The sequence below is a fragment of the Athene noctua genome, chromosome 19, assembly GCF_965140245.1.
Source record: "Athene noctua chromosome 19, bAthNoc1.hap1.1, whole genome shotgun sequence".
NCBI lineage: Eukaryota > Metazoa > Chordata > Aves > Strigiformes > Strigidae > Athene > Athene noctua.
In genome coordinates this window covers 3,769,001-3,794,316 of record NC_134055.1, presented here as the reverse complement: position 1 = coordinate 3,794,316, position 25,316 = coordinate 3,769,001, and the positions used below count along the sequence as shown (strand labels likewise).

At 45.2% G+C, this 25,316-nt stretch overlaps 1 protein-coding gene across 4 annotated transcripts in view; it reads left to right on the top strand.

The window, feature by feature from the left end:
- The window catches only part of YPEL2 (yippee like 2), a 39,335-nt gene extending 16,244 nt beyond the window's left edge, over positions 1 to 23,091 (top strand). For all 4 annotated transcript variants that reach the window (XM_074922658.1, XM_074922659.1, XM_074922660.1 and 1 more), the window contains 3 exons: positions 15,710 to 15,753; positions 16,546 to 16,654; positions 18,106 to 23,091. In XM_074922658.1, the coding sequence (XP_074778759.1) occupies positions 15,710 to 15,753; positions 16,546 to 16,654; positions 18,106 to 18,195 (243 nt within the window). In that variant the 3' untranslated portion in view covers positions 18,196 to 23,091. The remainder of the gene's footprint in view (positions 1 to 15,709; positions 15,754 to 16,545; positions 16,655 to 18,105) is intronic.
- The last annotated feature ends 2,225 nt before the right edge of the window (positions 23,092 to 25,316 follow it).

The following is a 25,316-nucleotide window of genomic DNA, read 5'->3' as shown; positions in this document are numbered from 1 at the left end:
AAACAGGCTTTTATGTAACAGCAGGGTGTTGGTGATTTGGCTTGATGAAATTAATTCCTCTATTCCTCTTGCCCCAAGTTGTGCAGAGACCACACGAGAGCTGTGCTGCTTTGCATGCCATGAGCTTTTAGCTCCTTTGGATACATACAAATTGCAGCACTGGCTCATGCCTTTGGCTGAAACACAAACTGGAGCTGAATTCCAGTATTGTTCTGTGTCAGTCTTTATTTCCTCTTCATCTCCAAGTTTCCTCCCTTAGCCCTTCAGCACCAGTGTTAATTTACTCTGACTTCAAAGTGTTTTGCCAGGGCTGGGTATCTGAAACTCTTTGACAAATATGCCTTGGCAGGGCAGTTTTTGCTTTCTTTTCTACTTAAGAAAACCTTGTGCATTAAAATGGGTAGAAGGTTTCTCAATAAGCCATTGCTATTTAAAGGAAATAATCGATGCTGAGGCTTTTAAGAAAATCCAAAGCTGTTACATGAAGCCAGTTACCAAAATGTTGCCTGCTTACTTGGCCTTTTATCTTCTGCAGCCAGAGGGAGAAAGTGGTTTAGTATGTCTGATTTGTAATAAGATCTGAATTGCGGGTTGGATTGTCTGGCCAAGAAAGGTCTATTGACTTAGGAAATATAAGGTGATCAGATAGACTGGGTGGAGTAACTAGTTTTCCTTTATATGTTCCTTTGGTGTCTGGGTTAGCATGAGTGGAGATTCTCACTCCCTTGTAGCAATGCATCATTTAAAAATCTGTGCCAAATTTAGTACATACTCTTGTTTCGTGGCTTTTTCCGATGCCTAAGTGGCCTGAGGCTTTGGGAACTCAACCTTGCCCTGCAACAGATTCCTTTGTGACCTTGAGTCAGTCACTTAATGTCTTTGCTCCTCTTTTCCCTACCTGTACAACTGAAATGCTGCTGTTCCATCCAGGCTGCTTGGAAGATGAACCTTTGCAGCAGGTACTGCCTGCTCTTATGAATTAGTACAGTGTGTTCTAATCATCTTTGGCTTTACTGTAAAAACAAAAATACCATGCCAGGCGACTGTAGTTAAAAAACATATTTCAATGCCTTCCAGTTGCCAAAAAGCAAGTGAAAGATATGTGTTGTTACATTTATCCTTCCCAGGCAAAACGTCCCATGATTTTTAGAATGTTTAAGAAATATAAGGATTTGATAATCAACAGTGGCAAAACCTCTCCAGGAAGGAGAAATGTGCCTTCCACATCATCTTCTAGTGGGGCCTGGGGGAACAGCTAATACAATAGACATTCAGCAGTGTAAATAGCATCTTTTCTCTTCCTCAAAGAGGCAGATGTGATGCTGGTTTCTACCTACTCTATGCTATTAAAATTCTTTGTCAGCCTTTTCTGTTTGAATTCATATATACCTGGTACCCAGTAAAAAAGGATGGGAACAAGAGCAGAGAGATGCAGGCTGAACACAGCCAAGTTAGTGTCTTGGTTGCTGTCTTTTTTTGCTATGTGAACAGTAATTCAGCAGAAATGTCCCTGATTATGGAAATATGTAGAGAATGTCTTGTGGGCGTCCTGCAGTTTCTTTTTTTCATGAATTACTGTGATCCAACTGCTAAACATTATGCAGTGATGTATCCTCTGAAGTTAGCCTAAGGCTTGCTGAGGAAGTTTAATATTTTTCCTTTGATGTCTGCATGGGACCCTTACTGAACACAAATGTGAAATTCTTCAACACAAAAGGCTGCAGCTCCTCCAGCACAGAGAATTTATAAAAAACCAAAGACTTTGTGTGTGCTTGACTTTCCCAGTTGAGGTTGGATTGTTAGCTAGGGAACACTTAGAAGCTCTCTTTTCTATCTTCTCAGGCAGGAGTTGCAAGGTTTGTAAGCAAACCTCACTCCCAGTCACTGGCCTAGCTGCTTCCCTGGCTAGCAGACTGCTGGAGCCTGAGCGTGTTGGTACAACAGCCTCTTGGAGAGCTTTGTGACACGCTGAAAGCATCAAACTTTACTCCATGTTGCAACTGGGGGATCTTAAAAGGATTTGAAACTTTGATGCTGGCCTTCAGATAAGTTGTGGATAAATTCAGCTACTTTGAAGCACTTGAACTGTATATAGGTGAAGTCAGCAGCAATTGTTGTGTGTTCTGTTTTCTTTTTTCTTTCTGAGTAAGTGGGCAAGGCAGTGTGTAATGTTCTTAGTGCTTTACTTCTCATGAACCAGCTGATATTTGTATGTCAGCTCATCTGGAAAATAAGAAATTATTTGCCGGGTGGAGGGAGCACGCACACACGCTAAAACAATAATCCTAAAATTACAGTGTGTGTGTTTCAAAACTTTAATCTAATGAAAAAAGAAAGAGGCAGTTACTAAGTGTCCAAGAGTAGTCAAGTGAAAATCTTGCATTTCCATCCTAGGAAAAAACTGTGTGCAAGGTGAGGAGAGTATTCCCCTTCCATGGGTAAAGTGCCTACTATTTTCATTACATGGGGTTTATTCTTGCTTTAAAAGTAAATCTTGTTTCTTCCCAAATATGAATGTTAAGTTCCCAGCTTCACGGTAATGAACTCTTAAGGCCAGGAGGAGCTGTCACATCTGACCTCCTCTAGAACACGGGCCAGTGGATTTCATCGTGATTGCAGCATGCCTTTCAGAAAAAGCATTTAGTCTTGATTTGAAGACTTCAGGAGGGAAAATTCACAGCTCCCTTTGGTCATTTTTTCCAGTGGTTAATCATCCTTACTATTAAAAATTGGAGACTTGGAATTTGGATTTGTCTGGCTTGTGCTTCCCGTCATTTGCCATTATTTTCTTCTTTTTTGCTAATGAAATAGATCTGTAGTACCTACTACTTCTCCCTGTAGGAGGTTGTGGTATACAGTAACCGAGGTCACCCTTGATCGTTTTTTTGATAGGCTAAACAGATTCAACTTAGTCATGGTGCAATGTTATTTTTTCCAGTTCTATGTAATTTTTGTGGTTCTTTTCTACATCTTCAGCATTTCAACGTCTTTTTAGGAATGGAAACAGGGCTGGTCTCATTGTTCCAGCCTCACACTCAGCATTAACATCTTTACAGCGTCCGCATTTCATAATTGTATTAGTCTTTCTGGCTCAGCACCACACAGAAAGCTTCTGTTCATTTATTTGCTCTTAGCTCTTTATGCACCAGGTTTATCAATTTTATGCACACTTCTAGAAGCTGCCCAGTAACTTTTGGATCCTGCTTTTCAGCTCTTGTTCCCTAATGAATTGTCACTTTTAGGTATTATTCAGAGCTTGCTCTTAATTGCAAGTATTGCTAGAGTTCAGGCTGAAAGTGGTGAGCGGCAAAGCAGTTCTGTGAGATGTCATTCGAGTTTTTTAGCTTCCCATTTCACTGCTGTGAACTTGGGGTAAGGTATCTTGTAGTTGTTAGTTTGCATTAAGTTTAAAATTAAAATGCAGGTTGAGAGGACTTCAGTTTTCAGTAGAACAATGTGTCACCAAAATGGTTAAATGGGAACCTTTTCCTTTAGCGTTTTGACCAGATCGAGCATGGATTAGGCGGAGGAGCTCTTGCAGTCAGACTCATCCCCAAGACCTTTACGCCGGACAGATTGGTGCTTGCTGTCCTTGCTGTTGCTGGCCTGTATTGAAGCAAGGAGGAGGGGAGTGGGTCTTGAAGGCTGTCACTCGAGTACCTCTCATCAGCTCTGCACAGCCTTTATTTGAGAGGGAACAAACAAACAAAAATGCCCTTTGCAGGAAAAAGTCAGGATATGAAATCTGAGCTGTGTAATGAGTATTTGTAGTATCTATTCCATAGTCCAGCTACCTAAATTAGATCTTTCTGTCCTGTGTAATTGCTTCCTCTGGGGCTTACCCTACAAGTCACTGTGCTCCCTCAGTTCCTACTGGCTGTAATGGGATCTGAAGACCGTCGGCATCAGGCCTCTGATTTAGTCAGGATGAGGTTGTTTAATAGAATGAGCCCAAGCTAATTTGTACCTCCTTGTATAATGGTGTTTACACAGCAGTTAATTGCTATGTGATTTTAAAATAATTCTATTCCAAAAAAGAAGGAAAAAGGGTAATAAGTCAAAACGGTTTAGAATTCCCTGTCAAGGAGGAGGGACAGGATAAAAATGGATTTTTCTAATCCATCATTTTCTTTATGGAAATAACTCTCCTTTCATCTGCTGCTTCCTCTGCCTTAGAATTGATGACCTGGGCATAAATAAAATATTGTTCCCATTTATTATCCAGGGAACTGCCAGGGACGAAGGACAGTGAATCATCAGGGGTTTTGCTGCAACTGCTGCAAATCCTGAACAACTGAAGCACGGAGTTGATCAGGTCTGAGCCTTCCTGGGTTCGCTGGGTGTTTCAGTTGTTGGGCCTTGCAGTTGGGAGAGGAGGAAATGCCAGCAGGCTCGAAGGCTTGCTGATGGGGTGAGCTGCCCTGTGAACTTCCCATGCAGGTGTGTACTTTACATCTGATTTATGATTGCAAGAATGAGCCCAGGAAAAACACAGAATACGAATCTCACAACTCTGAGACCTCTGGTTTAATCTACAATTTAGTCACACATGCACATGAGCAGGGGGGGGCTTTTTCACCTGCTGCCTCTTGGGGAAAAGACCCCGACTTCTCAGGAGGAGCCTCTTGCGATAATTTCTATTGCAGTCTCATTTTATAGTAGCAGGAAATGCTATCAGAGGGCTTCATTTGTTTTAGGGGAGCTGTTAAGTCTGCCAGCAAGAAGCAGATCTCTTTATCTGGCCTCTCCTGGAGAGGGGCCTCAGCATCCGTCTCTGAGGTGTTTGGCCTGACAGTTTTTCTCATCCAGCAGAACTGAAATGGGCAAGGACTGAAGCTCAACTGCGCAAGGAAACTCTACCCAGAGTCTCCTCTCCTAAAATACATGATGTGTTTGCATGGAAATCACAACTGTTAGAATAAGTAGCAATAACAAAGGTAGAAACAGACTGTCTTAACCTGGAATTGGAAGATTTCCAGCGATCTCTCTCCTTTCAGCAGTGATTGCCATGGCAGGAATGAGTTAAAAACAGATTAATCTTAGCTGCTTATGGAATATCTCAAATATGAACACCTCATTTCCACCCAGCTCTGAGGGAGGAGGCTGGGGAGAAGTGCAGGCATGGGCACACGTGTGGTCTGCTGTGATCTCTGATCTGGAAGAGGCTGAGTCTGTCCTGCACTCTGGCGTGGCTCAGCGACCTCGGTGTCTGGGGACCTGTCCTCTGGTGCACACGTTTTTGTTCAATTTCCGTAGAGGGCACATCCACAGTAATAAATTTCAGTACCACAACACTTGTTTTGTAGTAGACACGAACAGTCAGAATTTAGGCAGGAGATTAAACAACAAAGGCTAACTTCTGATGAACCTTTTCGGCAGTAAGGTATATGTATGGTGGCTCCATCTCACTGCAGTGGGTCTTACCCAGGGACAGAGAAGAGCTGCTGCTGTGGACAGATCTGCTTTTGCTGAAAAGCAAGTCTGCTCTCATTGTCAGTATTGGTGCCATTGTGAGTTTAGCAGCTGCATTAATGGAATACAGTATTCCACTGATACATGGACAGTCACTATTATGCTGCTAATTAAATAACTTGTTGCATTAGCAGTTTCCATCTTCCATCCCAGTTCTGTCTTGTGTTTATCTCTAAAACTCATGCAGTAGCAAGAATTAATGTGGAAAGAAAGGGTTTTACCCTCCCCTCTGCCACTCCTTTTTAAAATGACTTGATTGTTGGATGTTTTGAGCTGGCCTCGACCTACAGGAAGACAGCATCTCTCAAATGGGGGGAAAACCCCCCAGCTCCTGCTGTAGCAATTGCAGACTCACAGAATAAAATGCATTTTTCATGTCTCTATCCAGAAAGACACCGCTGGGTTTTGTTATCATCTTCTGTCGTTTTTCACAGTAAATAACAAAATTCTTCTCTCTATATTGCCCTTCTACATACCAAAACGTAAAGGCTTGCACTCAGTGGTGTCACTGATGACTTAAGTGCCGGAGATGCCAAACTCACCTCAACTCCCTTGAACTTCCTGCAGATCTGGGAGTGCTGGTGTCTCTTGGGGATGAGGCCATGGAGGTCAGGGATCAGGGTTAACCAGCAGTATGGCCCGAGGCCCAGCATGAAGACCTGGAAGATGCAGATTTTCATTTCCTTCTCCCATCCCGTGTCATCTAGATCAGACAGGGAATGTGGCGCTGTCTATCTCCTTTCAGGCACTGTGTGTGGGAGATGGCCTGCCCTCTTCCAGGGCTCACGGCAGTGTTCATGGGAGAAGCTCAGTGCACTTCGTATGAATAAATATTGCTTCTGCCAGCAGGCATACCTTGGTAGTTTTCTTTGGCTTATTGTTGGGTAAATGTCAGTCTTCTGTCGCAAGTAGTCTTCTACTTATCGTCCAGCAGGAAGTAACCTGTGATGTTTCTGTGTACATGAATTTGTGGCTTCCTCTCTCTAATCTCGTGTTGCTGCCATGGGTTGTCTTGGCTTATCATTTGGAGGGCTCTGTGTGGGAAAAGAAGCAGCTCTCTAAGACATATGGCTCCCCTTTCTCCTCATTCCCTCTTCCCATGGGGTTAGGCAATGCACTTGCTCATATTTTTGCCTGATTAAGCAGTCTGGTGTCAATACATGTGTAGTTCCAGAAGTTGGTGGAGATCGTTAGTAAAGCCTAGATCTCTCTTAACTCTCCCTGCCAAAGAGGGTGGTTTCCCGTGAGACAGAAGAGTTTTACCTGCACTGTTATGGGTGTTAGACAGCATTTTGTTCCCTGGCCACAAGGAGCAGTGGAAGAGATGGAGCAGAAGTGTGTACCCCACAAGATGACAACTGGACCTCGTCAAAGAACTCGATGCTAAATTCCCTTCCAATCTGCAAGGCCTCCAGTAAATCTTGAATTCTTGATCTGAAATGGGGGCATGTGGCAGCCATCCCTGCCCTTCTTCCTCTGGTCTGCCCAGTGCTGCCTTACTGCAGGAATGGGTTTTCTTTTGGCAGAGGGAAGGTGAACAGGAGAGGAAGGGAGCAGTCACTCCCTGCTGCAGTGCCCGTGCTCCCTGCTCTCGTGGGCTGCAGGGCTCTTAGTCACACGCGTCCATCTTCCCTGCTCGGGCTGCAGAGAAGAGAGGGATCTGTCTCCTGAAGCTGCTCTGGTTTTGTGTGTGCCCCCTAAATAAATCAGAGTAATTCTTTTAAAAGTAAAGACTGCATCTGCTTTGTTTCCCACAGTATTTCCATCCTTTCTTATCTCAAAGTTCCAAAGCACAACAGCAGCAGCAACCAGAGACCATCAAAATCACAAGAGAAGCCCCAAAATATAACGAACTTTTATAGAAGTAATAAATCTGGTGCGTTTTTCATTTGCCTTCACTTGTTTGCCCCTTTAGCATTCCCATTTTGAAATTTCACTTTGAAGTCTATGGGCTAGAAACACATTTAAAAATAACCAAGAGCAGCGTCCAGGAGCCCAAGGCGTTAATAAGGAGGCTGGAGGGCGCAGGGTTCACGATGAGACGAGAGAGTTGCGTTTGAACTGAGTCAAAGTCTGGAGGGGAGCCTGCCAGGCGTGTTGGAGGGAGAAGAGGATAGAGCAGTTTGCAACTACTTTCTGCATTTTTACATGCTTTACAGAGCTTTGCTCAGGCTTTAGCTTAGCAGACCTGTGGCTTAAATGTGTTCAAAATTCAGATGCTTAATAAAAAATGAAAACCTAAGTTTTAGGCAATTTGTATTTCCCTAAATACTCATCTTCATTAATTACGAATCTCTCCACTGCAACTGCAGGGTAGAAAGAAGTTCCCTTTGAAAGGTATCTCTTGCTTCCCCCCCGCCCTGATGATAATGGACAGCCCTACTGACACATGAATTAATAACTGGGAATTTGCTCCTGGATCCTGACCCATTTATATCAGTTTGTACAGCCTCTCTGCCTGGGAGCAACACAGCCCCATCGGAGCATCGGTGTCACCTTCGTGTTGTGCTGACGTGTGTTGAGAACCGCTCCGATGAACAGGATGGAGCCGCATTTCATGGCTCGTTTCCGATGGGATCAGGCATCTGTACGGTCCCATTTGTTTTCTGTCTTTGTGAGCAGCGTTGATGTTACGGAGGTAACTCTGCAGAGTGTGTGCTGACCATCCTCTTGCAGCTCAGGGTACTTTTTCTTTTAGCGTTTTGGGGAGTCTTTGTGAACAGTGCTGGTTTTTCACAGTTTCAGCTCCTAGCAACGTGAAAAGATGAGAGAATCTCACTTTAAAAACCAAATCAAACAAAAAAAAAAATCTTAAAAAAAATTTTAAAATCAACCACTACTTAAACTTGCTGAAATTTTGAGCCAAGATGAGTATTTTAAGGATCAGGAGTGGGGAGGCTGGCATGTGGCACTGGAACACTTGGATTTCAGAGCAAAGCAGTTTGTGATGTGAAATCTGCATGAGTGCTAAAGGGCTCTTGCAGGTGTGAGTAGGTCTGAAGATGGTTTTGGCTGGCAGTGACAGCTGACTTCTTTCAGCCTCTTTGGTAAGTCTGCCCTCAGTCTCTTCTGGTTGTGGCACAGGGGACAGAGGACTCGGACCCAGCTCATGCAGCATTGCTTCTGCAACATCAAACAGTTACAAGGGGTAAAGGTTCTCTTCTCGCACACAAAGCAGGAATCGGTGCTTTCCCCGCAAAAGTGGGATGTAGCAGAAGCGTGAGGTTCTTCAGTCACTGATAATTTGCCCCGTTACATTGACCTTTTCCCTGACAGCATCACCCAACAGCCATTTCTGAGCAGCGGAGAATTTATTTCACGGGAGGCAGAGGAGGTGCCAGCGGGACAGCCTGCTGGTATTTTTGCGGGTGTGTGTTCAGACCTTTTGCACTGTCTGGCTGCAGTCTCTCCCCACCTATCCTGTGTGGTGAAAGTGCTGAGTTGGTTCCTGTTAGAACAAAAGGCTCTTATCAGAAACACAGGTCGCCCCTGCTTGCGTCTGGTGTGGGGGGAATGAGGGGGCTGAATGAACACCTGCTACCAGGAGGCAGAATAAAAGATTGTAAGAAGATCTCGCATCAGAAAAATAATTTTTAAAAAATAGTAACATCTTCCATCTTCCCAGTTTGTGCACCTTCTTTTTCACAGACTACGTAACCTGAGACATAAACACGGTGTAAAACTACTCAGATGTAGCTGTTCCTCAGATGAAACATGGCAGACTGGTAGTTACTCACTGTGTATTCACCCAGCAATGTAAACTGCTGGGCAATAAGGCCGTGCTGAATTAATTGAATTACTTCAGAGATGAGTTTGGTCCACTAATTCCGTATCGACTTTGGGCTTTAAATAGCATTAAGGACCCGTGTTAAAACTCAATTAAAACTCAGGAATGCAGTTTGAACAGGGTGAGGTCACATCTGTGCATGAGGTGGAATAATGTAACCGGTTCCCTTGACGTGGGTCTGCATCTCACATGATCAGAGCAGAATTGAATCTCACTTTAATCTGATCATTGACTGTCCCTTCTGTGAGGAAGACCAAGGTGGAATTAATGAACCCTGAGGAGGTCTCTGTAGTCTCTGCGGATACAGGGACCAAGTAATTGAACTCGTGCTCCCTTGGGAAGTACTTGAGTAGGATGCAAGTAGATGGTTGAAATGGCTCACGCTGTCTAGGGCAGACCCCTGAATCTGCAGCACGTATTTTCATGGTTATATTTTCCCAACTTTCCACTGTGCAGTGGCTCACAGGTAACCTCCTTGTAGAGTTATCGTACGCCTAGTGTAGTTACCAGGCATAGCGGTTCTTCTAAACACATTGCAGGCCTCTTTAATCAAATCATTATTGCCAGAATTTGATACGGCTTGAAAGGTGCCATCAGGGCAGAGCTTTCTGTGTGGTGTTGGTTGTTAGGTGGGATAGCAGCTGATAGGATTTGGGGTTAAATTCTAGAGGGAGTGGGATGAGTGTGAGGAGAGCCTGTGTTTTGGAGCCGATCTTTATAGGCACTCCAGCTGGATTGACATCATGCTTTGGCCTTAAAGGTCTCCTCTCCCTATTCAGATTGTATTTTATGAGAACATCTCATCCTTAGATGTTTAAGGGTTAGATCGGCAGCAAGAATAGATAAATCTTACAGTCTGCCGTTGTGCAAATGACTGTAGTAACTTAAAAACAAAAGCAGTATGTGTAGGTGGGAAATAAGTGATAAGAGAGCTATCTCTGAATAGATCCTTGGATGAATTTTTCTCACACAGACCTCAGTGCCTCTTAAACCTGGGAGTTCGTAATACTGTTTCTCTTACGGAATTGCTCTGTCCCGGTGGGGATATCACAAGCACAGAAAACATGTCCTTTTTTTTTTTTGAAAAGTGCAGATGGCTGTAGTCATTTGGCTTCTCCTGATGCTACCATTTCACATTGCCTGGGACGTGCCGGCTGCCGTTGATCTCCAGTGGTGGCTTTGGGCCCTCTGTTCCTGTTTGCATCCTTGCAGTGAGAATTATTTGTAGCTTTCAAGAGCGTAGCATGGAGGGGCACACTCTGTTCCTTTCTCCTCTTGTACCTCTTCAGGACCAGTTGCCTTTTCATTTTTGTTTTATTAGTTTCTTAAAAGGCTGCCAGCTGGATATAGGTAAGTGGGGGTTTTCTCTGCTGCAGTCTGCAGAGAACAAGCATCAGTATGTAGCCATTTAGTCCTGGCAACTGCTTTCTATTTTTCCAGATGATTCCAGCCAGCTCTTTTTGTGTTTAGCCTATTGTCGAATGCCGTCACAAAGACCTGTGGTATTAATCCTGTCATCTGTTCAGTGTGTGGAACTGCTGAGTGGGCTGTGCAGTGAATGAGAAGCTGTAGGTACTAGGGAAAAGGGGTATGGTGTGTAGGCGTGTTTGGAGCACATTCAGAATTCATGCCTTTCCCTGGCTGTACTGATTAAATGTAAAAACTTCCTTCTGTGTCTTCAGCGGTCGCCGGTAGCAGGAATGTGCAAGTGCAAAGGTCTGGTGGCAGTGGGCAGGCAGGTGGAATGTGAAACAGGCTGGAGAGATGAAGGAGCAGTGCCTTTCTCTGAATGTGTCTGTGTGCTCTGCTGAAGAAGGCTCTGAAGGAGTCATGCATCTTGCTCAGAGCAAACAGAGCGGTAGATTCAGCATTTCATATGGAGGCTAGAATATAACAAATGGGCTAAACCAAAATGACAGCTCCCAAGGTCATGGGTGTTGAATATGTAAGGATTCAGCTTCGAGTCTTGCAGGCTGAGTCCATCTCTAACGGGCAGAACGTGTCTGCCACAAAGGAGCTGGCACTCCTTAGACACTGGCTGAACGTTACGCTTCCTTCTGTGGCAGATCTGGTTTAACAGCGTCTGCGAAACCCAAACTCACCACCCTGCAGACTGTCTCTCACCAGAGCTGCAGTTCTGCACTGTGGTTCTTTGCCAGCAAATTTAGTTTGAGAGCTTCCTACTCCAAACGACTTGTGTCTGCCCCCATGCTGTGATTATTAAGTAGTCTGTGTGATTGCCCTTTAAACTGGATCCATGATAGGGTACAAGAAGAAAAAGCTATTTACCTCAAGCCTGCCCACCCCCCCACCCCCCCATAGTATTTGTTTTTAAAAATAATGATTTCACAGATCTAATTTGGAATCAGCACAGCTGAGGGGGCCATAATGAGCGTCTGTAAATTGGATGATAGGAACTTCTTAAACCAGAGCAGCTGCCAAAGGCTTCTTAACATGGAGCTTCTGCCATAACGAAAGACAGCTTGGCAGGCGAGGATCTGCAGCCAAATAGCTGACTCCGGGCTTGTGGTTTCCCACCTGGGTACTGAAATCAGCACTCCTTAGGCCCTGCAGCTTTTAGATGCCTCTGTGTTTAGTGGAGCACCCAGGAGCGGGGAAGGTTTTTGAACGTGAGTGGTCAGGAGGAATAAGCTGTTGTGCATTGCACATCTCAAAACCTTGTATTGTTTTTTAGAGGGCTCGGGCAGGATGGGGAGGGAGAGTTTTGTTGCTGGCATATACAGATGCATTTCCAGCCAGACACTGAGTGTTAGCAGCGCAGAGAGAAATATGTGCTTGGGCTTTCAGTGGGAAACAACAACAACAACAACAAAAATCCTTTCCATTTCTTTCAGCTGGAAAGTGATGCCAGGAGCTGTTGTTTTAGAGAATAAGTCTGGATTTATAAGCCTGCGTGTGAGATACACCTTTGAGCGTGTTATCAAGAAAATCTACATAGATAAATGCATACCACAGAAAGGAGGTCTTACTGCTGACGGTCACTGTTCAGTGAAAACCAAGCTTGTTGTGGAAATCTCTTTGTTTCTTAAAAAAAACCCCAAAGCAAAACCAAAGAAAAGAACATCTGTTTGTGTATAAATATATCTGTGTCTTCTGATTTCATAGTGCCCATTAGAGCATGTGCAATTTTTCTGGAGTGCCAGAAGAAAAGGAACATCTCCAGAAAACGCTGAGGTTATAACACCCAGATAAAACCTGCCTGTGCTACCTTTATAAAGATACTGTCAGCTTAGTCTTGCGGAGAGCAAATGCACTGGTGAACTCGAGGTGGTTGCCAGACTTCTTTCACTTCTTTTTATATGATTTGCCAAGTCCTTAGTTAGCTGGAGGGTGAATATTAAGACAGGCAGCAGCACTGAAAGCTGAGCAGTGGTATGTTGAAAAATTCTGCTTAGGCAAGAGAGAATTAATGTGGGTTTTTTGCAGTGACCACCCTTAGATACCCTACAGCACTGGCTTGAGCTGGAAGGAAGGGTACCTCTGAAAGGATGCTACTGTCCCCTGGGAGTGGGCTGGAACAGTGTCCAGTGAGCCCGAACGTAAAGCTGATGGCTTTGGTTTTGTTGTTTATTAAAGACAGGCCTTTGTACAGCAGTAATGGAAAATCCTATTTCTGTACCAATAAAAACTTTGCTCCCATGGTTGTTGTTATTGGCAAACTTAGTCACTTTGGTGTTTATGGAAAATTATTTACTGGGAAGGACTGGATGGTTAGCAAGCTTCATCTGCTTTCATTTTGCTTTCATGGCACAGATGTTGCTGTGGGACCTTCTGTTTCATCCCTGTACCCCATCCACAGTCCGTCCTTCCTGGCTGGTATCCCTCTTGGGCAGCGTGGACAGGCAGTGCCCCTGCTCTTTGCTGTAGCAAGGTAGAGCGTTGCCTGGCTCTGGCTGGGACTCTTCTTTCTGGCCTGGGGACATCAGCTTTGTGTGGGTTCCTACTTTGCCACCCAGGATGCTGAGACAATGCAGCGTGTTTCGTAGGAGTCAGACTAGACCTCGTTGGCATGTGGGGTATCAGCCAGCTGACGATAACAGTAATAAAGAACTTGAGTGCTGCAGAAGGATTAAAAGAAGCTTCTCTAATAAATGCAATTACACAAACATGCTTGAGCCATGTGCCCTATTTAATTCCTTCCCAAGAAAAGAGGCATTCCTCAGGGCACTGCTTTTGTCTGAGTGAAAGAGATATCCAAGTGCCTCAGGCATCCTCTCTGAATCCAGAGTGGCTCTTCTGTGCCCGGGGTGGCAACTTATACTTGGTCTTCAGATTCCTCTGAAGAACAGTTATTCCTCCAGGACTAAGTAATTTTATTTTTTTTTGCCAGGAAGTGACTTTATAGCTGGTAGAGCCCTTGCTGCCATCCAGACCTCACAGGCAGCTTTCACTGCTGGCTCTGGCTCCCCACCTGTGTGCCCCGGGGCATTGTGTTTGCCCACATCGGTGCCTCTGCTCTGTGGTGAGGAGCTTTTGGCATACGTCTTGCAATTGGGGATCTTCCAGTAGGCCTTCACCACCTCTGGAGAGTACCTTGACACCAGGAAGGGCACCAGGCTAAACACCGTGACAGGCTGTGATTGTTCTCTTGTCAGGGCAGTTTTAAATCACACCTTTAATGCGTTTTGTTCTCCTGTGCTGGTGAGTGAATTTTCCATCTCTGCCTTTCACATGAACAGGACTCGTGATGGAGAGAACATCTTAACAGTCTGGCCCAGAGCTGCTTGTCGTGACCCCAAGAAATACTCTCTGGAGCTAATGGGTTGGTACCCCAGCTCTGGGAGTTAACTGGAAACACGCAGCAGCCTTCCCAGTGCGGAGGAGGCAGGTGATTAATGCAGATGTATGTGGATGTAAGCAGTGGAGTCCAGATCCATCCGTGGGCTTGCTGGTTCTCAGGCGTGGCTTTGGCTCGACTTCTCCATGAGGCAGCGGTTGGGCAGGTGTCAGGGTGCAGCCCAAGGGCTGGACTGATGTGGGGGGACAACCTGGGAAGGGCAGGGACCCCCCCAGAGGTTGCTTTATGTGGTGTGGGGAGAGCACGTTTGTGCTGCCCCAGGGTTGAGTTGCTCTTAACTAAATAGATAACCAGTGTTAGTGGGCCAGGCAGGTAAAACCTTGAACGTTTCCCTTTTCTCTCAGAACTCCGTCTCCCCCTATTTAAGGGTGTTTAGTCTGAAATCCTCACTCATCTGTAGAAGCTGGGGTTTTAAGAAAACCATTAAATATTCCAAGGTTCCTGGTAAGGGGGAAGGTAAAGGATTAAGTGGCCCAGGAAAGCTGTTCTTTCACTTTCCCAGCTCCGTGCCCTTCAGTGCCTACATTCACTGAGGTATCTCATAAGGTAACTTGTGTACAGAGCAACTGTGCTCTTGCTCATGGGCACGCAATGTTTAATTCAGTGTGTGCTTGTTAAAAATGCAGGTAGCACTTGCTGTGTGTGAACCAGCTCTTGTAAGCGAGGCACCGGCACAGGGTAATGTTACAGACCTGACACAAATGGAGCCCACTGGCTCTTGGCAGTGTCCTGGCTACCTGGAGTGTCCTGCTGGGCTGGCATTGCCCCACTGTCTTCAAAACACTGCCTTTCCACAGTGATGTTTAAAATCCTGAGGAAATGTGGGGCAGAGAGGATGTGCCATGAGTGGTGATTATCTGGTGCTGTGTGATTGTCTCTTGACCACGTTCATCTCTATCCAGTTGGATCTCATCCTGTGTTTAGATCCAGGCCTGAAGATCTCCCTGGCATCAGTGGGAATATGAAGGCTTGTAGACACCTCAGCAAGGTTAAGGTCTTTTGTAATATCGGTAGAGTAGAGGTTGTATTTGTGCACACAGCACCTTGCACAGATAGGTCCCAATCTCCGAGTTTGGTTCAGTGTCCATCTGTGCAGTCTTCCTAAGGGGAATTCATATGCCATCAAGTGCAGCGGTGGTGTTTCAGAACTGTGGCAGGGCAATGGGAAGCCTCTGTGAGCACCTTGGTTTTAGAATTCAAATCAATATTTGGCAGCAAGACTCCGTTAGGTAAGGTGGAGGCAGTAGTGTGAGATTTGTAAACAGACCAAGGGTGAAAATAGGCATTGTTGGGATGTAAGAGAGAAAACAACTCTTGGAAAGTGCATTGGGCTCATACGGCACTGGAAGTGCTGGTGGTATGGGGTGAAGTTCCCAGTGGGCTGCCAGTACTCCTTGTGCAGTGGGCAGGCATTGGAGGTGGAGGCAGCTGTCCCTCTGTTCGTCAGCACTCACCTCCCCCTGACACCGCGCTTTGTGCTCCTTCCATCTCCAAGACTGTAAGGATGCGTGTTCCTCCGGCCCTGCCTAGTGGTTGCTATAACGACCATTAATGCAGCTGTTGAGGGCAGGTCCTGGTTTAGCCTTATTTCTGTCCACAAGCCAACTGACTTTTGTTTTCTTGCCTTTCAGTCCTTTCAAGGAAGCCAAGGACGAGCATACCTCTTCAATTCAGTGTGAGTATAACTTCATACGTGTCACCTCTGCATCTCTTAGGATAGATGGGAGAAGAACCTCATGAGGAAGAAAACAAAAGGCTAGTCTTCCTTTAGAAAACCTCAGCCTAAGACTTGGGAGCTTTCTGAAAATGGTTGCAGAAAGAGGCAGGAAATAGCACTGATTCATATTTGATTTAGTGTTGAGGTCTCAGATAAGCAGCTAGGACAAGGTGATTTTTTCGTCATCAGATTGAGAAATAAGAGCTAACAGATGAGTCATTCTCCTCCCAGAGAATGTAGTTGGACCGAAGCGTCAGAGTTTCATAAATGATATCTAAATACAAACTTACTTTTCAGAGCTAGCATAAAAATTAAGTATAATTTTCCCGATAACTGCAAGTAGTTTTGGTGAGATCACTGCTGGCATGTCTTTGAGAAGAACTGCTGATTTCAGTTACATTTTTCAATTTTCTATTTGGGAAAGTAAAAGTACCATTTTATCAATTTGAAAATGAAAATCTTTCTCAAATGCATAATTAGTGCAATTTACTAGAATGTTATTAATCTTCCGTTCAAAGCTTGATAGAATTTTTAGTTGGATAAAAATTCTGTTTTACCTTTTCATTCTGTTCTGAAACTGCAAGAGATCTTTTTTTTTCTTTTGGGGGGGAGGATGGTGCACAGTTGTGGTTCTCAGTATCCTTGAACCTCCTGCTTATGTTTTCAAATACTGCAATAAAATTGCTGTCAGCTTCATTGTAGCATCTTGGAAAGACACACTAATAGGGAGCATCTCTCCTTTTTCCCCAGAGTTAATGTGGGTTGTGGCCCTGCAGAGGAGCGGGTGTTATTAACAGGATTACATGCGGTTGCAGATATTTACTGTGAAAACTGCAAAACCACACTGGGTTGGAAATATGTGAGTATCAGTATCGTTTGTTTTTCCTGGGGACATCTTTGCTCCAGCCCTCTCTGAAGGTGTACGTATGGTAACGTGGTCTTGTGGAAAAACCATTAACTTGGGAACCAGAAATGTGGGTTCTGGCCTGTAGCCACGTCTTTTTTTTCTTCCCTGCGTTTCCATTTTCCCTCCTGTCTTGTGTTTGTTGCATCCACTCAGAGCAGGAGCTCTTTGTGGCTAATGTATATTTTACTAAGAATATACACTGTCAGCCTGGTTTTGGTGGGTGTCCCTTAGTGATACTTAACATAAATGAGCATAACTTCAGCCAGTCTTGTGGTTCACATTGTCTTTTTTCCCCAGACAGTATCTGAATAATAGAATGATCCATATATTGTTAATCCTGTGTCCTTCCCACTGGAAATGCTACTGAACATGGGTTTATCTGTTTGCTGTCTCTCGCTCTTCATAAATTCAATTACCTTCAAATAAAGGCTTATGCTACATACTAATTTCTGCTTCAGGAGGCACGCAGTGTACTTGTTTGTCAAAACATTTTGACCAGTGTCTAAACAAAACATGTATCTGTGGCCTCTGGACAGAAATATTCTTTAATACATCAGTTGAAAGGCTATAAAAAGTAAAGCATCAAAAATTGATGCAGTAGAAATTCGTGCAGAAACACAGCATGGATCTCACAAATGGGGAAGGACACTAAGTACATAAATTGAGTTTATTGTAAAGCAAAACACAAAATTTCATAAACACAGCAGTAAGCCCAGGCCTCTCCAGCAATTGCTTGGATTTTTTCAGACGTTTTACGTGCGTGCAAACAGCACACCTGAGCGAGAGCCGAATGGCTTTTGGGGATGCAGGTCTCAATAACAGGAGCCCCTCCTGGTTAGGGATCCCATGGATTTCTTGGCTTCTTCCATCCTGCAGTGCTGAAGCACTGTGTGTCTCTGGAGCTGCAAGCACACGTCTGTGTAGCGTGGGTCCTTCTCATCCCTTGGTGTCCGTTTGCTCCATTTTCACACAAAGTTTACCACAATCTGCCTCGTTCCCTGTGGTAGTGCTTTCACAGCATGTTTCATCAGAGGACCTCTGCATTCTTAACAAACAGTAATAAATTCTCAGATCACCCTAGAGAGAGGGGGTGGGTTTTATCACCGATGACTCCTAGAGCATAGATCAAGGAGGAGTTGCCGCTGACCTACAGAAAACTGCACATTGACATGATGCTGATTGGTTTTTTCCAGCCTGTAAAGACAGCTAGAAACAGGATTTAAGATTCTTCCAACGTAATTTTTCTGAAAGCCAACAGGAGGACCTGCAGTTTGACTGTTTTATTCTGTAGACAAGGCTAAAACTTGCGCCATCATTTCCAGATCTGATCTGTAACTGTGACTTTACCATCAAATATCATCTTCATCTCATTCTTTCTCCTTTTTATTTTTTTTTTTTTTAAGGAACACGCTTTTGAAAGCAGCCAGAAGTATAAAGAAGGCAAATACATCATTGAACTAGCTCACATGATCAAGGATAATGGCTGGGATTGAATGGAAAGAGCCCAGCCCTACCAGCGTGTAAGAGAATGCCATCCAACCGAACATTATATCCAAGAGTGAGAGAGTGACTGAACGCTTGGTTCCATGCATTTAGAGGCTCTGCAATTTGGGAGCATCTTCACACCCTTCTCCATCTTTATTGGTGACTGGCCTCTAAATTTCTGTCTCTCTGTCTCTTTGCTTTGTATCTGTTTGTGAGTTGACCCTGGCTGCTTCTCTCTCTGTTCTGGCGTTGGCTAAGAGAATGCACCGAATGCCCGACAGCCATTCCATGTTGACAAACGTTTAAGTACAAACTGAAGTTGGCTCTGTGGTGGCATTTTATCAGAAAGTCTCGGTGCGGGAGGAAGACCCAAGTTTTGGGCAGGAGAAGGTGATAGGGGGTGGGGAGTGGGCCCGAAGGGAAGTCATCAGAAGTTGAAACTGTACTTCTCCTTTAAGTCCTGGTTAACCAAGGCTTGAAACTATCTACTTGTCTAAATGGACAGAAAAATACCTCACGGCTGCGTTCTCTCTGAATAGTAAAACCGCTGCTCCATCGGTGGAGCTTCAGTCTAAGCCGGCTGAGCACAAGTCATAACCAGTTCCCCCCTCAAGCTAATTGCAAATCTGTGTTTTGTTTGCCATTTATGAACTCGTTGGGGGGGGTGGGGGGGTGGAGGACCTGAAGGCTGGAGAGATTCCCTGCCTCTCCTTTTTCTCGTTGTTTCAGGGTAGGGAGGCCAAACATCCCAACAGAGCACAGCTGTGGGGAGCATCCTCACAGCTGGAGAAACCAAATCCTGACTCGAGCCCTTCAGAGAGGAGGAGAAGACCACTTAGAGCACAAGGGGGCTGGAGCTACATCTTAGAAGATATGACGGGGGGGAAAAAAAAGCACGTGCTAGGCAAGGAAGAGGAAATTACGTAGAGGAGGATGGGGACAGACTTAGTAACGCAGGGTACCGCTTGATTTCCCGGCCTCCACTGAGCATCCTTGGGGGCCTTTTACCAATCCTTCCTTCACAAGCGCGAGTAGGAAAATGCTGTTACAGAATCTTTTTATTAAATCCCAGGCCCCAGCCATCAGCTCTGCTCTTGGAGCCTGGCAGAGAAATGGTGTGAGAGTGGGGAGAGGAGGGAGCAGAGGAGTTGTGGCAGTATTGCACAGGTGGATATTTCAAGCCATGAGGTATCCTCTCCAAAACCTTCCCCCCCTTTTCCCACTCCCAGAAGCCTGTTGCAGGCACAGGGAGGATGGGAAAGAGAAAAGAAACTAAACATCTTCCCCCTACCCCTGAAATTGTCTATGCCTTGAAGTTTAAAGGGGAGGGGTAGATGTGGGCATCATAACTGCAAGGGACAAGTCCTTCCCATTTTAATTTTTCATTTTAATTAGTGTGGACCTTCCCGAGGTGGTTGGTGGGGAAGGGGCATTGTGTATGAGAGGGGAGCTGAGTTAGACTTAAATGACAATGTGAAGTTCGCTCTGCAGCAGTCCAGCCAGTATCTGGTGCATAACTCAAGACTATTTAACTGAATTAGTTTTATCTCTCTGAGTGAATTTTCTTTTTGTTTGTGGAATTCTTTCAAGTAGGTTAATCCACTGGGGGAAATCTTTCTTAATCCAGAAGGAAAGAGTATTGTGCAGGGGTTTGTAACTCCTTATGAAACGGAAGCTTTGGAGCTGTAATCTGTTGTCGCTCGCCCCCACCCCCAGGAGGCTCGTGGTTAGTGGTGGGGGTCAGGACAGGGCTGGTGGGGAGAAGGTAATTTGCTGTTAAACGAGGGGGATGTGAGCAGAGACACTATTTATGGATCAGGGTGGAACTTCTGTGGTGGGTCCTTGTGCAGAAACCCAAACCTGGTGGCCCCTCTAAGCAAAGGCTGTTTTTTCTCTTGAACCACTATTCTCTACAACCTTGGAGAGGGAAGTGAGATGGAGGTTGGCCGTGGCTCCTGCAGTGGATGGAGTTGGCTGGGTTTGTGCCTGCCCTGTTAGGAGGTGGCCTCTGCCTTCCCCCAGTCTGCTGTGGCTGTGTAACAATTGCTTCAGCTTTCATTTCTGATTGTCTCTGCTTCCATCATCCACATTCCCTTCAGTGATAAAAAACTAGTAGAAATCAAAAAATACTGCAGTACCCACGACCCTGTTGACTTTGGCACTGACCTGGGTCTCATTTTCCTGTCCTTTGGTTGGTGATCCATGACGATTTATTGGGTTTTGACTAGTGGGAGGTAATTTGTGTTCTTTGAAGAGCCCTTCAGTCTCCCCAGATACGTAGCCTTTCAAAGGGTCTGGTTGGAGCTGGGAGAAGTAAGGGATAACCCCAAATCATTAATGTGAGCTTGAGAAAGAGAGCGCACAGGGGCTCATGGTGTTATTATGTTGGTTTTTAGAGTGATCGCCTATAAAAAAGCAGTATAAAAAGTAGACCTGTCTGAAGGCTGCTCTGAGAAATAACAACAGCTACTACAGAGAGCTACCAGATGTAAATGTTTTTTAATCCATATATTTGGGACAAGAAAGGACGATGATCCATCAGATCGGGCTGTTTTTAACTGTTCGCGGGGGTTACGCTTTTAATGGCAACCAGTCTAAGCTTGAATACGGCCAGATCTTAATCTGGTTTTAATTGGTTTTGTCCCATCAGCATCCACAGATTTACACTTGCTGAAAATCTGGCCTCAAGCCCTGATAGGAAAAAAAATACGTGTGCCTGTGAGTGTCCCCAACACCCAGAAAAGTATCTATAGAGTGACTTTAATACACTGTACAGGGAGATGAGGAAAAATGTGCTTGTGAAGCTCGTTGGTGTTTGTTCTCTGCTGTGTGTCCATTAAATATGAAGTACTTAGTCTGCTGCTAACTCATCTGTGACTCGCTGTACCAAGAGACATGACAGCAGTGGGAGCTGGTGACCGGACAGGATGATCAGATCTGTATGCTGGTGGCTACCACAATCACCGCAGGCTAAATCGATGACGTGTGGAGTGATACATTCAGAGCATAACCAAAGAACCTCGTTATCTGCATCCCTCTGGCCGGGCGAGTTGACTGTAGCCCGTTTGTTACCGCTTGGGGTGAGCAAGGTGGGGCCCTTGTTTCTGAGCTGGAGATGTGGCCCGTGGAAGCAGTGGGCAGGCACTGCCTGGAGGCTTTCCGTGGGTGACATCCTTGAGAAAACACCAACAGCAGTGAGTTTAGGTGGATTTTTTTGTGTTGTTGTTTTTTTTTTTTAAATGTGGCAGCCGCGTCTCCGGCAAGCTGCACGCACCCTTGAGTTTACATCACCCCCGTCTACCCCAAAGCTCAGACTTGAGTAAGTTTTAAATTGTTTTGCTCTGGTGGGTAATCTGGTGTGAAATCCTGATCCCTGTAATAAATATTCAGATGATAATATATACAAAGCAGAAAAAAAAAAAAAAAAGCAAACACATTATCTTGTGAAATATACTTTTGTAAATAATATTTAATTTTTTTAAAAAAATAATATATTTGGTGCTGTTTTCTCAGAGCCCCTCCCTGAGAGCACTTTCTTGTTGTTTATAAATGATATTGTTTCCTTCTGTATTTGTTGGAGAATATGTTTAAAGGGAAACAAAAATCATAATATACGTTGTCCTCTTAAGTCGATCCATTTTTCCTCTGGATGTGGCAGGAGAGGGGAGTCACCCCCGCTTCCCCCCAGCAGAATTGCCCTCCGGTGCGGGTGGGGGCCAGCTTAGGGTCAGCAGCCCGTGGTCGGGGCAGGTCCTGGTGTGTGGGGGACAGGAGGGGGCTCCAGGCCCGCGGGGGGAGCGCTCTGGTGTCGGGGGTTCTGTGCTGGAACCACCTTCCCCTCGGTGCCGGAGCCCCGGGTCAGCTCCCGCTCCCGTGGTGAGTCCCACAAAAGCTGGTGGGGCTCCGTCTGGGCACGACATTCCGGAGGAGATCTGGTTTGTAGGAGCCGGGCCTGAAATTTTCTCTTGCACCAGTATTGGCTGGAGTGAAGTAGATATCGAGACTTAGAAAACAGGATTGAATGTGAGCTGCAACCTCTGAATCGCTGTTTCCCGTTGCCTGGGGGCAGCAGGGGTGGAGGATGGAGATTGCTAACTAGTCATTGTTTTTAAACTAGAACATAAGTCTTTGGACATGGATCCTGGTTTTCTTTTTGAGGGTTTTTTTGTTGTTTGTTTTGTTGTTTGTTTGTTTGTTTTTTTAAATCAGGCTGCTACATAACAATTTAGAGTAAAAGTTTACCTCTCTGGCAGTAAAGTTGGGGGTTTTTTATGTTTTCCTTTCTGTCTTTAACTTCACCCCTTCTCCCCCTTCTTCATTTTTAATTCATTGGGTCTCTTGTTTATCCCAAAGTGGACCAACAGCACAAACCACTGGACTGTGTTTGGCTGAGCAAGGAGCTGTTTTCAGTGAGGAATAACTGTTGCACGCTCTTTAATTCTCTGTTTTTTGGTGCACACGATTTAAAAATATACAGATTAAACAAAAACCCTAGGAATGAAATCTGTTGTTCTTGTGATGGTCAAGTGAGAATTTTCTCTGTATGCATTTTTCTAACTGGTATGTGAGAGTGTGTTAATCATGCATTTCACTGCACTTCCTTTTTTTGGGAGGAGCATCATGTTTCCGTGTGAACCAGTGCTTGGATGAAGAGATGACACCCAGACACCCGGTTGGGTAAACAGATTGGTGAGAATCAGAGCTCAGCTCAGTGGGAAGGAGCTCTTCTCACCAGGTGAGAGGCCTCAGAAATTAAATGCTCAGAAAAAAATTACGTTAGACATAGATTTTGCAGAATCCTGTTTAAAAAAAATAAGCAGAGGAGGGGAAACAAAATCATCTTGAATTCAGAAAAAAAAAAAAAAATCAATGTATTTAAATGCAAGCAGAATGGCATTGTGTAAGGTACAACCACAAATAAGCTATTCTCATAGTTACAAACTGTATGTATCCTTTGTTTTGTTTTTCATAAGGAAATGGGAATGCTTTCCCCACTGACAAAACTAAAGGACAATATTTCCAATACCAGCCTGTCTATTGATGCTCTTGTGTTTACAAATTGTGTATACTTTTATTTCTTTGATCTTATTTTAATTTTATTTTTTGGGGCATATTCTTTCAGGTCATTTGCTTCAGTAATAAATGCAATTGTTTGTTTTCAAATAATTGGTTTTCACCTTTTCATGTATTTGTACATTGTATATAGTTCTTCAGTATTAGAGGGAGGCGTATTGTTTGTCATATTTACAATATGTGTTGGTGCTCATTTGAGAAAATAAAATTTTCAAGTACTAAAACTGCCGGTCTGTGTTATGTTTTAATCTCCTTCGTGCAAACCAAAGGCAGTAAAATTTGGTTGTTCAATAAATGTTATATTTAGCTTGAAAATAGTCAAATTATCCTCTATTCCTGATACCTGCCGGTCCGGAGCAGTCACCTGATGTGCACTTGAATCACTTCAGCACTTAAGAGCCTGTCGGCAGGAGCAGGGATCGCATCGGGCGGAGCAGAAAGATGATCCGGAGCCCCTGAAGTCTGGGATTTAGTACAAGAGGAAACCACAAATGCACCAGGAGACAGCGCTGGCGCCTGGCACCGTCCTACCACAACCCAGTGCCTTTCCCTAAACCAGACCAGAGGGAACCACATGATTTGCTCCGTGAGGAATTACCCAGTTTTAAGGTATTTTTCAAGCAGCAACAATAATAAGAAACCCATGAAATAAAATCCCCTGATTCTCGTTAAATCATTTCCCATGGCTGAAGGGTTTTGTCGGCACCGTTAGTAGCTTTGCCTGCCAACGGTAGAATGGATCAAAAAATTCCCAGTGGCCAGAAAATCACTCCTGGGGGTTGGAAGTTTTGATTTGTCGGTAGAATTCACAGCGTAGCTCCGTGTCTTGTCAAGTTGTATCGTGGTGACTGTAGGAGATACCTGTGGGTCACAGTTGAGCCAAAGCATTGGTAAAGTCGTCTAATGGGGGTATTTGCAAGTCAAATGTCCCGTTTCAGAAGTTCAGCAAAGGAGATTTTCCTGGGTTTGATCCACACTAGTCCTGAAGCAAAGAAAATCCGTGTGTTGGAAGGAAAGAGGGCACGTAGGGAGAGGGTGATCCTTCGGTACTGAAATACGGAGCAATTCCTTTGAATAATGGAGGGAGCTTGTCCATCTCGGATACACGCTGTGACATTTTTACGAATCATTTTTGCTAGCTGCAGCTGCAGCCTGCCACTGCTCATCTCATCTGGCGCCGTTCACTTAAACACCAGAATTGCTTCTCTGCTCCCAGGTGAGCGGGGTACAACGTTTCCAATTCCCAGTGCCTTCAGCTCGAGAATCCATTTGAAACTGCGGTCGGACTGAAAGCAGTGCTTTATTTGAGGTGGTTTTGGATGAGCTGATGCAATCCCTCTTCATCCCACTGCTACAGACGGCTGGGACCTGTCCCTGTGCCCTGTGCCCGGCAGTTCTCCGTCCCACCACGCTCCAGCTGAGCCTCCTTAATTCCCCACGTGTCCAAAAAAGCAATTTTGGAGAGGACCCGCTCGTGCCAGCTGCTAAATGCCCAGAACTCAAAGTGGAGCTCGGGCCGTGGGGAGAAAAGCTCCACCTGAAAGGTGGGAGGCGAGGAGGAGCTGGGAGGTTCATGGGAGGTGGGTGAGGAGCCAAGAAACACACGACTACAAACCGACGTCCCGCGCGTGCCCGTAGCGTGGGTGAGCGGGTTCAGGTGCTGGAACAGCCGATACAATTAATTGCTTGCCCAATGGGCTCAGGGCAATTTGAATTCTTGGTTTTGCCAAAACTTTAAATTCGCCATCGCTGGTGCCGTGCCTGCATGTGCCGTGCTGGGTGTGTGCTCCGGGGGCTGCCCTGGCATCCGCAGGAGACGGGAGGATGAGCCGTGCGCTGCCTCCGGTCTCGGGGATGATGACAGCTCCAAAAAATGAGAGGCTGGTCCTTGGGGCACGCTGTGGTGCCTGGAGATGAGCACGGTTTGGTGCAGGGCAGCTCCTCGTTCCTACAGACCCCCAGAGCTGCTGTAGGTGAACGGCTCAAAAAGCCCAAAGGTTTTAACCCCGTTTCCACCTCGTGTTGTCAAGACAAGCAGTTACCCCTGGGAAGGGCA